This window comes from Haliotis cracherodii, unplaced genomic scaffold, assembly GCF_022045235.1.
Source record: "Haliotis cracherodii isolate W230 unplaced genomic scaffold, xgHalCrac1.p SCAF_14, whole genome shotgun sequence".
NCBI classification, from domain to species: Eukaryota; Metazoa; Mollusca; class Gastropoda; order Lepetellida; family Haliotidae; genus Haliotis; species Haliotis cracherodii.
This window is the reverse complement of record NW_027266269.1, coordinates 22148720-22163200: the sequence shown is the minus strand read 5'-3', so window position 1 is coordinate 22163200 and position 14481 is coordinate 22148720. Positions and strand designations below refer to the sequence as shown.

The window sequence follows — 14481 nt, the reverse complement described above, 5'->3', positions numbered from 1 at the left end:
GGTACCCACAGGACTACCCGGACCCGTGGTTAGTCACGTGATATATTGTTTAATGACAAAAATTATCTAGAAATCTATGGTTTCACTTCAAGTCACTAATGTTCGCTTTTCTTTCTGACAATGCACCCATTCCTTCTGACTTTTCATATGGTTGAATAAAGATAGAACTTAATTCACCTTCAGTGTATGCATGACCAGATTGTTTAATACATGTATCTCAGTACGTTTTGCCAGGGTTATGGTAAAAAAATTCCTAATCAGACATTTCGTACCGATCTCTTGAGACCTACAATGGGTACCCTGGTAGGGTTGGGTAATAGGGGGTAGGTACCCGGGTAGTAAATTTGGACTCGTCCCAGCCCTAAAATCCAAATCAACAGTTTGTGAGGCAACTAAATCGATCGGATGGTCGGACAAGGGGACTTTGTTGGGTTGGTGTCATCACACCCCAGAAGTACGAGGCATTGCTCATGATGTCAGTCACTAGATTGTCTGGTGCAGATTTGATTATTTATAGGTTTCTGTCATATATACTACCAAAAAATAAGGACCTCCCAATTCTTTCATAATACTCGTACTATAGCATGACAGATTAACTATAGAAATATGAAAGAATTGGGTGGCCTTTTTTCTTTACTTTTAGGGGTAAAGATGGAATATTGCCAAGTGCAGTGTCAAACAAAAAAACAACTAAATCTGACTAAATCAGTCGTTAGGATGTGTCTTGCGTCATCATCACTGAACGTGAACTGACAATCCATCTTCCCATCTAAAAGTCCAGTTTCCCCCCTTGCCGAACTAGACTGAAATTTCTGGGCTCGATCATAGGGCTACCAGTGGTTATTACGAGTTATGTCTCTTCCATACCCCTCCTACTGACCAATCAGATTCCACCTCTCAGATCACTTGCATTAAGTTAAAAGAAAATGGCCGTCCCAGTTCAGCCGATCTGATCGATGATAAAGATCAACAGTGTCATAAAACAGGTTTTACTTCACAAAATGCATCAAATCACATGAGCACCTTGATTGAAAAGATAAAAAGATTTAGAATATCTGTCAACGCCAAGTTGACGGTAGACATCCTTTGCAAATCCTGCCGTCAATTGATGTCTGCATGTAGAAATCCATATTATTTACCAACTGGATCTTGAGTTTTGTTTGGACTATGCATAGACTCGTCAATCCAGCCAAAATGTAACTCCATAATTCCAGCCTAGTTCGGTTAAGGTGGAAACTGGACTTTTACAGTCAGTTAACTCCCTTACCTGGGGAAGATGCAAGCTCCTTCCCAGCGCGTGACACCTTCGTTACACTCTCGGTAACATCGCTGCCACCAGTGTGGGCGCGGCCATTTCAAGAATCTTGAAATTTGCCCTCCAACCCCATATGTAGTAACGTTTATACTTTTGTTTATGTCTCTGGGAATGCCATCATATTTCAATTTGAAAAGGTTTACGACTGACCATGTTTTCCAGATGAATTCACTTTGTTGTTTTGATAATCAGATTGGTTCGAGATTGCAGACTAACGGAAAATCAACCAACTTCTCCCTTACATTCTTACTATATCAATAACACGATAGTTTTAATGAAACAGAAATTCAAATTGACAAACAAAGAAAGTAATTTAGCAGCGATAAGTGTATTCGGCGTCACGACAGTCGTCACTTGTTTGTAAACATAACGGTCATTCGGTTGCGAGTTCAACTCCAAGCATGGTTGTGGCCACCTATTCACAGTGGGGAGTTTTGACTGGTGGCAGCGATAGTATAGAGAGCTCCGGGAACGTACTATCGCTGTGAGGAGCTTGGGGAAGATGCTGACAATCCAGTGATCCACGAGTCGGGATACGATGCCATGCAATCTACCAAGTCACCAAGCCCATCAACCCCATCCATGAAGTCGCCTCTTACGACTGCAGAATACTGTACCCCCATAGTTCACAGTTCTCCAAGAACAACAAAGCTTGAATCTGCATAGACAAAATTTATTGACTCCTAAAACATGAAAGTGGAGCGACAGCAACGGACAAATGCTGTGTCCGTTTCGTCTGTCCGCATCTGTACACAACAAGATATACAGGTATATATCAACCACTGTACACTGTACGTATATATATATTGTATATCTATATATATATTTAGGTGATAAGACATCACGATGAATGAGGCCTTGCTCTTCGTAATGATACTGAACCACCGTCACAGAAATCCGCTAAAATAACCAAAACAACATTTATGGCAGTAAAAGAATTCGGAAACAGAATGGCCATCTGTGTAATGTCCTCAAAATCCAGGAACCATTTCCATGGTAACTACAACCCTTGATACAATACTCACTGTAATCTGTGTTTGGGGAAATACAAGAAATTAAGACAATTAACATTGTGTGAAAAGGTACCCGTTCATTTTATTTAACTTTCAAATCTAAATTTAAATGAATTAGAATTTAACATTAATTGGCCACATTTTGTCCATTTAGCAACATCAGATTTTAAAAAGTTCAAGATTTGGGGGTTAAATATGAGGAAACTTGAATTAGGTAGAAAAATTTACAAAGTAATTAAAGTGCTCATTGTTCCCAAAGTTCTAATGTTAGGTAAATTCATTACAAACTTTATTCATCTATGTCAAAATGTATTTTGAATTTAAACAAAAGTCAAAACAGTGAGTCACCATAAAACAGTACATTGCATCCAGGGTAGCTAGGTTACTGCAAATGAATATTCCCTAGACTGTTGAGGATGATCTGGGTAGGGGATTATACATATGAAATTGAGATCAGGTTTTACAGTTTTTTTATCAAACAAATCAACAAAACTGTAACATAAATGGAACCAGGTAATATTTCTTTCCCGACGGGAACATCTGGACTCGGTCATTGTTGAACTGGCCAGTTGAGAGGGTTAGGGTTATCAAGACAGAATTACGTTGGTGATTAAGTAAGGCTAATTTTGTACAATAATAAGCTCCTGTATGTACAACGCTAACTCTGGTTATGAAGTCTAAGTGTACATGAATGCTGCACCATATTGTCGACGGCCAAACTAATAACAGACCGTGCCATTACGACAATAGGGGTGCAAAATATATACTCCTTGTTGGAAATGCACTGTAGAACAAATATTAAAAAATCTTTTGTAAAGCAGTGCTGTTTAAGAACTAAAATTAATTTGGAACGATTTGTAACAAGCTATCTCTAAATATAATCACAATTTAACTTTTGAGCACTTGGAGTTGAACTTGTCTCACGAGGCGGAAGTGATTCTCTGAACACTGTCACATGACAACAATGAGATAGGCAGGTATGATGATGATGATGTGGATGATGATGATGATGATGATGATGTTCGTCCTCCATGCCAAACACTGCTATTCTACAACTCCTTTACATGGGACACTGTATCACCCTAAGATATACAAGCAAGGGGGAAGTCAAGTGAAACTAAAGCCTTACTTTCAATTTTCTATTGATCACACTTTTTTTGATAACCAAAAAACCTGGTTCAGCAACAGAAATTAACCTAATAAATAATTGTTTCAGATTATTTTGCAAATCAATTACTTCGGATTTTTTGTTAATAAATTATTTTGGATCTGTCTTCATAATAAACTAAATTTCTAGAGTTCAATATCTACTTATTTGATTGTGCATGAAGTTGTTGCATCAGTTGGTTGAGTGGGAGGAGTTAGTTGGGTTTAATTCTGCTTTGAACAATATTCCTGATTATATCACAGTGTGTCAGCTTAATGTTTGTTGTTAATGCTGCACTCAGCAATATTCCAGCTATATGATGGTGGTCTGTAAATAATCGAGTCCGGACCAGACAATTCAGTAACTGACATCATGAGCTCGATCTATGCAATTGGGATTCGATGAAATGTATCAACCAAGTCAGTGAGCCTGACCACCCGATCCCATTAGTCGTCTCTTATGACAAGTAAAACCTTTCATCTTACTGGACAGGATGACAAAGTGTTTCAAATCTTACATGTTTAACACTTTGGTGAAACCCATGAGCATGAATATGGTGTTGACAAACCTAGAAACAATCAGGGCGAACCCAGATATGAACCAATGATCATAGATTTCTGGCGTGCCCAAGGGACATAACTCTGAACAGAATGGGAAGAACAAATGCCAACGTATAAAGAAAGTTAAGAATTTTTATAATTACTCGTATCTGTATTCACTATACACCAACTACATGCAATTCATTTGATGAATTATTACATAAAATGTTAATAGTTTGTTATGTATGTTTCTGTATTTATTTTTTTAACCGTTTAAAAACAAACAGTGGTCAGGCACAAAAAAACACACAAACTATTATTATTTTATATTCTGAATGTTTTTTTTGTCTCCAGGCAGTCACATTCTTAAAAAATCAAACTAAAACCAATTTTCAAATAAGACAAGGGCAGGTAACCTTAAGTCCAACCTAAACCAATTTTTGAATAAGGTAGGGCAGTTAACACTTGCCACTAATGCTGAGTGTATGAAGGTCATGTGAACATCAGCTGCAACATGTTGACAGAAGTTTTCACCAGACTTCCAAACAGCAGCGTTTGCTGGAGGACGAGAAGCTGACGGAATCATCAGCTACATGAGAAAAAAAGTCTGCAATAGTTGCCTAACTATGACCCTTGCACTGACAAGACGTTCGGAAAATAACAAGTATTCTGCAAAGCCCTGAACTCTAATGTATAGATAGTGTGTAGTATATACATAGTACATAGCACATACAAATATACATAGTGTGTAATAGAAACTAGAGGAATTAGTCCACTGTTTCATGGACTACATCATGGACAATCTGCCTTACCATATTCGACGTAATAAGTGCCCCGCTCTAATTAGTGCCAACAGCTATATTTGCTAATATATTGTCTAGTGAACAATCTCAATTGGCACCCCTTACGATTGATCAATGTACACAAGACTTATTTATTCGCGTATGATACGCACTCGTGTGTTTTATGCACCCTTAATTATAGGCATTTAAATTCTGGAAAAATATATCTGTCGTATATAAACATTTCAGGCTATCAGCATAAACCACGAAATGTACAATCTTTTAACTGTTTTTTTTTTCACCCCAAAAATGTTCTAATAAAAGTGACCGAGCAGGTTTATCGCCGCTTTTAGCAATATTCCAGCAATATCACGGCAGGAGACACCAGAAATGGACTTCACACATTGTACCCATGTCGGGAATCAAACCCGGATCTTCGTCGTGACAAGTGAAAACTTTAACCACCAGGCTACCCCACTGCCCCTATTCTAATATTTTGAGAGTGCCCTGGGCGCTTATTACATTGAATAAGGTAATTCTCAGAAGAAACAAATCTGATTGATATGCTAGAAACATGTTTACATAATTCAAGAGAGTTCTTTATTAATTCAAATGACCTGCAAGCTAAGAGTGTGAAAACTGAGCAGGTAAAATGTTTGGGTGTGCATAATACCTCTGCCTTGACTGGAAGCAAAATACACAAGTTCATGTTATCCTGTGGAGCCTTAAATCAAACTGTGCCTGATGTTCCAGTTCTTGAAAGGGCAAGGGTCATTGCTATGGGAATGCTGTTCTTGCTATCCAAAGAACAGGTCCAGACTGATGAAGTTTGCTTTACAACATTCTCAAACTAACCCCAACAAAAATCAGAAAAAAAACCAAACTTGAAATTCATTCAAAAATCACCACAAGGTCTTTACTATTATCAAAAAAAATAAAAAAATAAAGGTAACCATGACAACCAATCTCCATCAAGTCTGTACCATACTCAATACAACATCACTTCCCAAGGCCAAATTTAAAGGGACTCTTTCAGCACAGCCTCATAATGCCATAGCCATGTATTCTCCTGTATTATTTAAAGGAGCTATCAAAGATGAAGTCACTACAAATACCTGCTTGGTCTGACAACAGTTTTGTAACAAATACATTGCAGTGATATCTGGCTATATACCCTACCTTGATTCGGCTGAAAGAGACCCTTTTTGGCTGGTCTCTTATAATACCATGGGGTGGGGCACCCAGCTTGATTTCCCGTAAGTAGAAACAGCTAATGGTGAGGGTAGTGAAAACATGACATCGTGATGCAATCTCATGAAAATCAGACCTTTCACTCAGCAATATTCCTCTCCTCATGAAGACCTACTTTTCTTTGCTTATTTGTTTGTTTGTTTTTACCACACTCAGAAATATTTTCGGTTATATGGTCTGTAAATAATCGAGACTGGGCCAGGCAATCTAGTGATTAACATCATGAGCATCGATCAACGCAGTTGGGACCGATGACATGTTTCAACCAAGTCAGTGAGTCTGACCACCGATCCTGTTGGTCGCCTCTTACGACAACCATAGTCGCCTCTTAGGCAAGCATGGGTTGCTGAAGACCTATCTACCCCGAATCTTCATGGGTCGCCTCTTATGACAAGCATAATAATGGCCTGTTCTAAATGTAAATAAAGTCCACACCATTACCTTGTTGTGGATATTGAACACATTTAAGGTCATGGAATCTACACTCAAAACGGAGTACCATCGAAGGCATATTTGCATTGTGTGTGTTTTCTTTTGTTAAAATGGAATTTACAAATTCAAGTAAGTGAGTGAGTGAGTGAGTGAGTGAGTGAGTGAGTGAGTGAGTGAGTGAGTGAGTGAGTGAGTGAGTGAGTGAGCTAGATGGGTTAAGGCCTCGTTGAGCAGTACTCAAGTTATGTCATGGCGTGTCAGCTCAATGTGGAAGGAAAGCCCGAAGTGATGCAGGTCTTCGACATTCACAACTGGCATACCTACAAATATAAGCGGTGCAAACCAGGATTCAAAACCCATGATCAGGGGTTGCAAATCTGCACAGAGAATTGCTGTGTCTTGGTTGGTTGGTTGTTTTACGCTGCACTCAGCAATATTCCAGCTATGTGACGGCTGTCTGTAAATAATCAAGTCTGGACCAGACAATCCAGTGATTGACATCATGAGCATCGATCCACGCAATTGTCCACCCGATCCCGTTAGTCGCCTTTTATGACAAGCATAGTCGCCTTTTACGGCAAGCATAGTCGCCTATTATGACAAGCATAGTCACCTGGAGGAGTTATCAGATGTTCAGACAGAGAGGAATTCTATCAGAGTCAAAGATGAGATTATTGTGGATGTCCATATCTATGGTTACTTAAATGCAAGAGCCCCACCACTGATAATAAAGGACCAGTCTGATAATATATGGAAAGCTAGTTTGCACCAGCTAAAGACGATGTAGCAACCCTGAGGTCTACATTGTATTCCCTGATATAACTGCTTAATCAAAGGATTATATACAAATTGGATAAGGAGGTGTCACCACTCACACTTCTGGATGGACTCTCCCAAGCTAGCTGCCAGCCAATCAGATCATCTCGAACATGACCGTTTCTTTCTTGCCAGGGCATAGAAATGAAGTACCTGCTTTTACATTTCTTATGATTGACAAATTGTGAAAAAGATTCATTTTCATGACATGACTTGACTTGTGCCTATAAGGCCAGACCAGTCTATTGGGGACTAAAGCTGAGCCACAAAACATTTTAAAAGATATACAAAAGTTTTAAAAATGTATATCAAATTATGATGTGTTTGAAAACATGATTTAAAATAAAGATTTTTAGGTATTTTGGCAATATATTTCACAGTGAGGGCCACCAAAAATATGAAATTTACACCAAATAACATTGTCATTTTATCTGATTCTCTGTATACTGCCACGATAATTAGCAGCAAATTTGTTGATGTTGCATAAAGCAAAATCTGTTTTAAAAAAGAGATAAAACCGATCTGGCCTTACATTGTCATTGTGATGAAAAAGGGAAATTTCAAACCAACAAGTTCTGCGAGTCGTCTGATGACAAAATGACATGTCACCATTGCATGCTGCCATAAAAATGATTCTACGACTTCTCTTCGTCACAAATTCATAACACGTTAACGACCCATGAGACGTCTCCATGGTGACAACAGTGATGCTTATTCCAACCACTTGGCAAACCTTACATTGGATAACAGATTTAAGGTAGACTGTCTGTACAAGGTGAGCTATGTACAGCGAGTTGAACAGCTCTTGTATAGACGAGTACAATGTACAATACAAACTTCAATATATCTGTTTAACTGCCATATTTAGAAACAATAAAAGTGTCTTATAACATAATCAAGCTTGGGTTAGTTTCCATATTCAACAAATGCACAATCGGATGGATTACCACCCTATTTAAGACACCACAAGGTTGATTATTTTATAAGAGTTACCTCCCCTGGTTCGTAAATACACTGTCTGAATATCTGAATACCTAATTTTACGTTTTAGATCATTTCATAGAAGTATACACAAAACCAGTAAATATGAGTGAGGTAAACATCTTGAGGAAAAAATTACAAAAAGTAAAAATTGATAAACAAAGGGAGGTAACTTTCTGAGACACTTGGTGTAACTTGTATGAAACAAGGAGGTCAAAAAGCTTTGACGTTTTACAGTAAACTGTACATATTAAAACTGATAATAAAATACTCTTTTTGTGAAGATCAACTTCGTAGGTCAAAGAAACTGTAAATGCCTATGAAACAGGGTGAGAAACACAAACATATTATACAAGACAATAAAATGGCACGGAAAATGTTACTGTCAGTTCCAGCTATTTTACATCAACACAACAACTTCAACTGTGAATTAATCATGTCTCATCATATAAATTCAAAATTCCATCTCAAACTCACTGTTATCAACGCTATTTGAGATCACGGGCTTGTTAAGTTTATCATAATTCGGGAAGTATTCAAATGTAAATGCATAATGGTCATATCAAGAATTTTTTTATTCCTCAGGATCAAGATTTGGTTTATTATTCCCCTAACGTAAATATGCACTGCATTGTGGGATATCAACCAAACAAATCAACCAATCAAATTGTCGGAAACGTCCTCCTCTATACTGAAATTTAGGGTTTGTGATTTTCGGAAATAGTCATTAACAGAACATTATTATATTCTTATACATATTTATTCCATTGCTCCGAAAATTGGTTATGTATATTCTAATGAAGGAAAAAAACACGACAAAACACAGCAATGTATGTTTTTTCGACTGTAAGGCATTATGGGTTTTTGTGCTCGTTCCTGACAGTTCCGGTAATATAACACTGAGGATTTTGCTGCCTTCAAAATGCCTGCCTTCAAGATTGTGTACTCCAAAACTGCAACACAACTGTATTAAGGACAACACACACTTAAAACTTGACAATAATTGACCCGTCCAGTGTATTTTGCTGGTAGGCCTTATATATTTCTTTAGTTGGTTTATGAGTCATTGTGACATAAAACAACAGAAATTAGAAAAAAAAAGAAAAAGACTTTTGACGCAAAATATTTGTCAGAGTGATTTACAATAATGTGAGATGAAAAAACTATGTGATTTTCTCACCACTGTAAGAATAATGATCTTAAATCGAACACACATAAAAACAACCAAACATTTATCTTTCGTTAACTTGCCATGTTAAAACTTGTTTGTTTTTCATTCATTAGTAGCATTACTATTGAAAATTTTTATTTTCTTTATCCCAACCACCTACATGGAATTTTAGGCCAAATGTTTGGAAAACCAACTAACAAAATATAAAAGGCCTATCTATATTTCTCAGCAAGACCTGGGCAAATAATCAATCAGATACCACAAGCATTAGATACTCTAAAAACATACAGTATAGCCTATGTTTTAAATGTACTACTGTGTTCGACACATTTAGTGCCATATGCCACCTATCAAGAGAACATGCATTTCCTTTAACGTGAGTGAATGTGGTTTTACACCGCTTTTAGCAATATTTCAGCAATATCATGGCGAGGGGGGGCACCAGAAATTGGCTTCACATGCTGCATCCATGTGGTGAATCGAACCTGGGTCACCAGCGTGACGATGAAGCGCCTTTACCACTAGGCTACCTGGGAACCCATGTTGTAAAGGAGTGTCAACAGGCTCAACAAGCCTCCTTAACTAGTCATTACAAAGAGTGAGTGAGTGAGTTGGATTTAACGCCGCTTTTAACAGTATTCTAGTTATATCACGGCGTGTCAACTTAATGTGGGAGGAAAGCCTGAAGTGATGCAGGTCTCAGATGTTTACCACTTCAGTGAAACTACGAGTATGGTGCTGACAAACCTAGAAACATAATCTGGGGGAACCGGGATTTGAACCCACAATCAAAGGTTTCTGGCGTGTTCAAGGAACGTAACTCTGCACAGCTAAACACAGTGCCTTAGACGACTGTGCCACCTGTGCCCCCCATTACAAAGAGAGGTGGGACTTATTTAATAACATCCTAATCACAGAACATTTTATGGCTCTTGGGTGAAAAAAGAAAATATGTGTGTCTGGGCTCCTGACCTATGCTAATCTGAAACCCAAACTTGGCTCTTAGCATAATTTCATGTATATTTTAGTAGACTTTTTTTAACTGAGCTTACTAGACCAAACTCAGTTTCACTAGACTCAGGCTTCGGACTAGCGGCTAAAGTCACACACTGCATAAATGTTTTGCACGTTTCTCTTAAGATGCACACTAGTATTTCCATATTTTCAATTTGTCATCTTTAATATGGGGGCACTTGAATGTCACTGAAAAAAAGTTTACTTCATGTAAATTTTTTTAAAGAAAAAAATGAACTCCCCCCTGAATATAATAACATACCTATTTTGGATGAGCTAAAATAGGACACTCGTTTCTTCAAGGCTTGGGCACTTCATGTCAAATGTTGTAAATCATTAGTAAATTCCGACGAAATCAAATATTTAGCTGAAGAAATATTTAATGTTACTATTTCTAAAGCACATATTTGACAGAAATTTGATTTTTTTTTTGCTGACAAAAATTCTCAATGGCTGAGTTACAACCATGCCAAAACCTACTGACAAATGCTTTTAACAGCGCAAGAAAATAAGATATTACACTGACGTGTGAAAAAAGTTCACAATGAAATGAACATATTTGGTAAACGGATCCATTCATTATATGAGGTAAGGAATAATTCGACATAGCGAATACAAGAAGTCGCAGGTGATTTCTCAACATTTCTCAATCATAACAAGAGATTCTAGAACTTGACCGACATTCAAATGTTCCAGAATCAGCTCATGACACTAACCTACATAATGGTAACTCTCATAGGATGATAATGCATGAATATAGTACTATACAGTATATATAACCCGATTATACAAATTCTATTTCTATAGGACTCCGTGCTGCTCGTATTGTCCAGTCACACGTGAGATACGGTGGCGATATATGTGAAACGTGTGATGGGTACAGCACACTCAGAACATGCATGGAGGAATTATGTAATTTACACTATGATGGTGGTAAAACGCTATCAATTTGAAAAAAAAAAGGAAGAAAAACAACTTTGAATAATCACATTGCAACAACCTCTGACCTCTGTCAAAGCACATGCGGAACATTCTCTTCCATTCCCAGAATTCTGGAACAATCAAATGTATTTCATTATGTTCTATCCAACACCCCTTGAAATCATGGATGAACTCTTCCAGCCTCAGCTTTGGCAGATCCCATTAATGGAAGAGGGAGTGTCAGGTCACACAAATTATCCAATCAGAATCTTTGAAAAATTAACACATCCCTAGAATCTGAAATTCTCTCATGATGATTCTACGGTCTCCACAGAGAAGAGTTCTTTGTGAAGGGCAGGGAACTCTACATCAGCAGCAGTCTCTCGAAACCGATTGAGAGCACGAATATGATGGAGAGAAAATGTCCGCAATATTGGGGTTTGTGTTAACACCTTCGAAAGCAATTCATGATCGTCGTGGTGATTGGCGCCAATTTCTAATTTCAGAGCTGTCAAAATTTTTTCATGTAGTTTTTGGATATCAGTTGTGTCTTTCAAACCTGGTCGATCTGAAAAAAGGAAAAAAAAAATATAGGATAGAAAACGTACAACAAAACACCAGACTGACAACCAATCAGTTTAAATTGACAATAACAAACTAAAAAGAAAACTTCAGAAATGTTTCAAATTTTTCTTTTAAGAAAAAAGTAAGTGAGTATGGTTTTACGCCGCTTTAAGTAATATTCCAGCAATATTCCAGCGGGGGACACCAGAAATGGGCTTCACACATTGTACCCATGTCTGGAATCGAACCCGGGTCTTCGGCATGGCGAGCGAACGCTTTAACCACTAGGCTACCTGACCGCCCCTTTTAAGAAAAGAGCATTAATGGGCAGACGTTGAAAATGTCAGAGAATCAGGGTAATCCATCATTTTCAAAAAAAATAAATAAATAAAACAATTGCCAGATGAAAGGACAGATTCTCAATGCATTATGGACATAACAAATATATTCCTGGTAAAAACAGTGCAAAGAAAAATGAGCGAAGAGTCAACAGGAGATGACATATTCCCCGTTCTGGCGCAACTCAGCAGTTCACTTTGTCTGCTCTATCCACTGTTGGTTCATTGCCACCAGATGCGTGCAGTTCAATGAAGAAAAAATAATGCTGGTTAGTATTTTTCAACATCCCAAATCATGGCCCCACCAGACTAATCCGTATAGCAAGTTTCAACAGAAATTATAGAAATATTTAACACTTTTGGAGTTATGCTCTGAAAATGAGCACTACTCTCATTTTCAGTATAAGTCTACTCGTTGTCATGAAAACATAAAAAAGTATTTTTAAAAATAAATAAACTCCCAAATCATGAAAAGTTCACCACTAGAGTGAGTATGGTTTTACGCCGCTTTTAGCAATTTTCCAGCAATATCAAGGCGGGGGACACCAGGATATTGGTCCACTAGATGGACAGCTGACGGATTGACATGCAAATGGGGGGATAAAAACGACTAAGAATGTACAAAATTGCACCGCAAAGAATGGACTGAGTGTTTTGTTTGTTAATTAACACCGCACTCAGCAATATTCCAGCTATATAGCAGCGGAGTGTAAACAAGTGTTTGTTGTGGAATGCTCAACTCAGCAATCTTGCAGCTATATAACAGTGGTCTGTAAAATAGCTTTTGTATAATCTGGACCAGACAAACCAGTGATTCATAGTATGAACAACGTTCCATCCTGGTGATACATTGAAATGCTATGCACCAAGTTACCGAGCCTGACTACCGATCCATTACGTCACCCCATACGACCACCACAGGTTGCTGGGGACCAATAAGGCTGTTATAAACCACCTGTCTACCTGGTGATAAGGCTGTTACAAACCACCTGTCTACCTGGTGATAAGGCTGTAACAAACCACCTGTCTACCTGGTGATAAGGCTGTTATAAACCACCTGTCTACCTGGTGATAAGGCTGTAACGAACCACCTGTCTACCTGGTGATAAGGCTGTAACAAACCACCTGTCTACCTGGTGATAAGGCTGTTATAAACCACCTGTCTACCTGGTGATAAAGCTGTAACAAACCACCTGTCTACCTGGTGATAAGGCTGTAACAAACCACCTGTCTACCTGGTGATAAGGCAGTAACGAACCACCTGTCTACCTGGTGATAAGGCTGATATATAACAGTGGTCTGTAAAATAGCTTTTGTATAATCTGGACCAGACAAACCAGTGATTCATAGTATGAACAACGTTCCATCCTGGTGATACATTGAAATGCTATGCACCAAGTTACCGAGCCTGACTACCGATCCATTACGTCACCCCATACGACCACCACAGGTTGCTGGGGACCAATAAGGCTGTTATAAACCACCTGTCTACCTGGTGATAAGGCTGTTACAAACCACCTGTCTACCTGGTGATAAGGCTGTAACAAACCACCTGTCTACCTGGTGATAAGGCTGTTATAAACCACCTGTCTACCTGGTGATAAGGCTGTAACGAACCACCTGTCTACCTGGTGATAAGGCTGTAACAAACCACCTGTCTACCTGGTGATAAGGCTGTTATAAACCACCTGTCTACCTGGTGATAAAGCTGTAACAAACCACCTGTCTACCTGGTGATAAGGCTGTAACAAACCACCTGTCTACCTGGTGATAAGGCAGTAACGAACCACCTGTCTACCTGGTGATAAGGCTGATATATAACAGTGGTCTGTAAAATAGCTTTTGTATAATCTGGACCAGACAAACCAGTGATTCATAGTATGAACAACGTTCCATCCTGGTGATACATTGAAATGCTATGCACCAAGTTACCGAGCCTGACTACCGATCCATTACGTCACCCCATACGACCACCACAGGTTGCTGGGGACCAATAAGGCTGTTATAAACCACCTGTCTACCTGGTGATAAGGCTGTTACAAACCACCTGTCTACCTGGTGATAAGGCTGTAACAAACCACCTGTCTACCTGGTGATAAGGCTGTTATAAACCACCTGTCTACCTGGTGATAAGGCTGTAACGAACCACCTGTCTACCTGGTGATAAGGCTGTAACAAACCACCTGTCTACCTGGTG

General features: G+C 38.5%; 1 protein-coding gene across 3 annotated transcripts in view; it reads right to left on the bottom strand.

Moving 5' to 3' along the window:
• Positions 1 to 1980: 1980 nt before the first annotated feature.
• Positions 1981 to 14481, bottom strand: part of LOC139461083 (probable nuclear hormone receptor HR3) — a 66396-nt gene continuing 53895 nt past the window's right edge. For all 3 annotated transcript variants that reach the window (XM_071242609.1, XM_071242610.1, XM_071242611.1), the window contains one exon: positions 1981 to 11950. In XM_071242609.1, the coding sequence (XP_071098710.1) occupies positions 11691 to 11950 (260 nt within the window). In that variant the 3' untranslated portion in view covers positions 1981 to 11690. The remainder of the gene's footprint in view (positions 11951 to 14481) is intronic.